The sequence below is a fragment of the Trachymyrmex septentrionalis genome, unplaced genomic scaffold (genome assembly GCF_001594115.1).
Source record: "Trachymyrmex septentrionalis isolate Tsep2-gDNA-1 unplaced genomic scaffold, Tsep1.0 scaffold6, whole genome shotgun sequence".
Lineage (NCBI taxonomy): Eukaryota > Metazoa > Arthropoda > Insecta > Hymenoptera > Formicidae > Trachymyrmex > Trachymyrmex septentrionalis.
Genome location: NW_017305778.1, coordinates 2,279,570 through 2,282,878, shown reverse-complemented (window position 1 = coordinate 2,282,878; position 3,309 = coordinate 2,279,570). Strand labels below are relative to the sequence as shown.

Sequence of the window (3,309 nt, the reverse complement as noted above, 5' to 3'; positions counted from 1 at the left end):
TTTTTATATAATATATACACTGAAAAAAAGAGTATGATATTAATTAGAATTCTGATTCATTGTTAGATATGAAAAAAGCAATGGCAATCTAATTCCTTGAGTTAAATAACATTTTGTTATTTTTAACTTCCAAATGTATTAAAATGTAAATTAATCTATTTCATTGTACTTAGTTTCAAAGTAAACAAGGTTCATATTAATATGTGTACTTAGTAAATAATAAACTAAATTTTATTCAAATTTAATACATTTTCTTGAATTAAATTGTTTAACATCATTGTCTCAGTTAAATTAATAACACGTTGAGTAGAAGCAATAGTGATCTATAGAAATGATTAAAAATAACTTAAATTAAATATAATTTTGACATTACAAATTTTATTAAACAGTGTTGAAAATAGATAAATCAGAATTTTCTGGTTGAATCTATTATACTTTTAGTTTAGATAACCAATTTTTTTCTGATTAACATGGTCAGAATTTTCTGACTCGTAAAATTTCTACCAGAAATTTTTTTCAGTGTATATATTTACATATGTGTATGTGCGTGTGCGTGGGTGTATTGTGAATTTTAATGAGAATCTTGTTTACCTCGGATTGATCAATACAATTAATCTTGTGTCATGCTTAATATGATGTTGACATTATGAAAATTTATTCTCGATTTTAATACAGTTAATATTATGAAATTCAAATTTCAAATAATTGGATGCATTTTGCATGTGTAACCATTTAGATACATGAAATGTAAAATATTGCATGTGGAACATTGATAAGTTTTGCTCAATTGAAATTTTGAATATTTCTATCTACTACAAATGGAAAAATTTCAGTACTTATTTTTTTATAACATCAGATATAATTATTTATCCTAATTTTTTACTGATATTTAATTAAATAGTTAATTAGTTTAAGTCTAATTATTAAAAATTAATAAAGATATCTAATAATCCCGAAAGTTTAAATTCAAATCTCTTTTTAATTAATAACTTAATTTAAGAGTTACGATCACTGATCACGTTCTTTCATCACGTGATAAGCAATTAGATTTGACCGTGGGTAAGACACCCCGAAGCCGTAGAGGTTTGCAACTGCGTGAAAGGACCAACTGCTTCATAAAAGAAGCTGTTCTCCGCAACGTTCGTCATTCCGCGAATTATGTCTGACGAGGATCCGCTCGTCAATCGTCCAAGTTTTCGTTTTTCTTTTCCTAATGATATAAATGCGTTTTTCAAAAGTCATCTTTCATGTATTACGCGGGTGCATTAATCGTGCAGTGAACAAAGTATGCTGTGTATAAGCGGATCGGAAATAACATGGTAAAGTATGTATATTGCTGTTACAATAAATTTAATTGACGGACACTCTCAATGGAGCTTAGTGTTTAAGGAATAAAAGATAGCTGTGGGACGTTTTACAAAACGGCTGTAGGGCGGTATCGATTAGCGTTCACCGTGAAATAGCTATGAATTAATAAAAGCAATGTCGGCGCGCCGCTTTTATAGCTAAATGATAAACGCAATTTTCGAGACTACCTGTTCAAACATAAGTGCCCGAAAGCTTCGCAAGTTGAAATTTTAATAAATTGTAGATTTCAGCTAGTTAAGCCGACATCACGGCAAATCAGTGATTATCGTTCAGAGGCAACGTAGTCAAACATAATAGATTAATTGAACGTGATCAATTTGACGCGATATCGCGTGATCATGCGTGATAATGATTTGAAACTGCACTGTGTAATGAATCACAGGCTGAGGACTTGAATAACTATGTTCATTTGTATTATGGCTCGTTAAAGTTGAAAGATGGTCAAGTCGTACGGGGAATACAGACGTTGCAGATCTCTAATAGCGAATTGTGCTAACGGAAGACACATGACTCATGAATTTAAGCCATGTCAATTATTATCATGGCAACACTAGTAGCAGCAAAATAACTAATTAGATATATTTGTAATCAGTAATCTGTTAGTAATGAAGAATCATTTCATTGCAGAATTGTTCTAAAAATAAACGTAATAAATAATTAATAAAAAGATGATTAATCACTCAAAGAAAAACACATAGTACCTTTACAAAAATCTAATACTGGAAAGATGGTAATTAATTACTTATTTTAAGTGTGAAAGCATTGTTGTTCAGTACTTTTAGTACTCCAAATAAATAATTTGTTACTGTCTTACAATAATAAATTGGCCAATGTTAGATTATTTCTGCAAAGGTGACCTATACTAGTTTTATATGTAGAATTAATGCACATAGTTAAATAAATTATTTTATTTATTGCAGCTATTTTAGTTATGACAAGTATTATGTAAAATAACTTATTAAACTACATTCATTAACTTTACGTATAAAGTTTGTACAGCTGTCACCTTTATTCTTTACTAGTTGCCATCACTATATTTTTTTTAGTATAGATAATCTTAGAAAGAATATAAAACTAAATATCATTAAAGATGTATTGTTGATTTATAGAATAGAAAAGAATGTCTTTGCGTTGGCAATATTACAGGGAATAAAAATACAGTTCAATTAATGGTTTGCTTTAACGCATGTAATTAATCATAGGCGCAATTTGTTAAAAGTGATGTATTACAAAATTTAAATATACGTGACGGAAAAAGAAAAGATGATTTAATTTATAACATGTCTACTGGGAAAAATGAAATATGATCGAGTGTAAAGATGCATCGTATAAATCGTTATTTATATAAATGTGCAATAACTAAAATAAATCTTATCGTACTAGAGATAAAATACGACCACAATGAAATACTTTAATACAAAAAACACACAGATGAAAATTAATTAATCACAAAGGAAATTAATTATTTACATATTTCTAATAAATTTGCAAAATACTGAATACAGATTGAGGTGTATGTATTATGGGTCGACGTGTTGAGTGCCCATACTATTAATTATTTCGCTAATTGCGGGCGTGCTGTGACACGTGTAAACTCACCCACGCGAGCGTTCGCGGGTAGGGATATAATGGAGGATACAAGTTTGACCGTACATCATATATGCATCAGTTTTCATACGTGTGTACATGCGGAGCAATAGCTATCGCAGCCATCACCGAGCTCTATAATTTCGATGTGAAATTTACGATTAATGGATACACAAGAAAGATGAAACCGTGAAAGTGAATATTGATCGCAAAATCTATCACAAACTCTGCTTAAAAAAAGCAAGAATAAGACCACATGGTAAGGAATACAGCGATATAAATAAAATTCTCGTGAAAGCGCTTAATTATCAAGCAATGTCCAAAGGATATATTACAAATATTTTTGAAACTATG

The 3,309-nt window shown here is 29.6% G+C and overlaps 1 protein-coding gene across 2 annotated transcripts in view; it reads left to right on the top strand.

The window, feature by feature from the left end:
• The window catches only part of LOC108752342 (spondin-1), a 14,419-nt gene that overhangs the window by 383 nt on the left and 10,727 nt on the right, over positions 1–3,309 (top strand). The window contains exon 1 of one of the 2 annotated variants that reach the window (XM_018493128.1): positions 1,183–1,324. The exons of the other annotated variant lie outside the window; for it this stretch is intronic. Coding sequence (XP_018348630.1) covers positions 1,317–1,324 — 8 coding nt within the window. The 5' untranslated portion in view covers positions 1,183–1,316. Of the gene's footprint in view, positions 1–1,182; positions 1,325–3,309 lie in introns of those variants that run through there. 2 annotated transcript variants of the gene reach the window in all.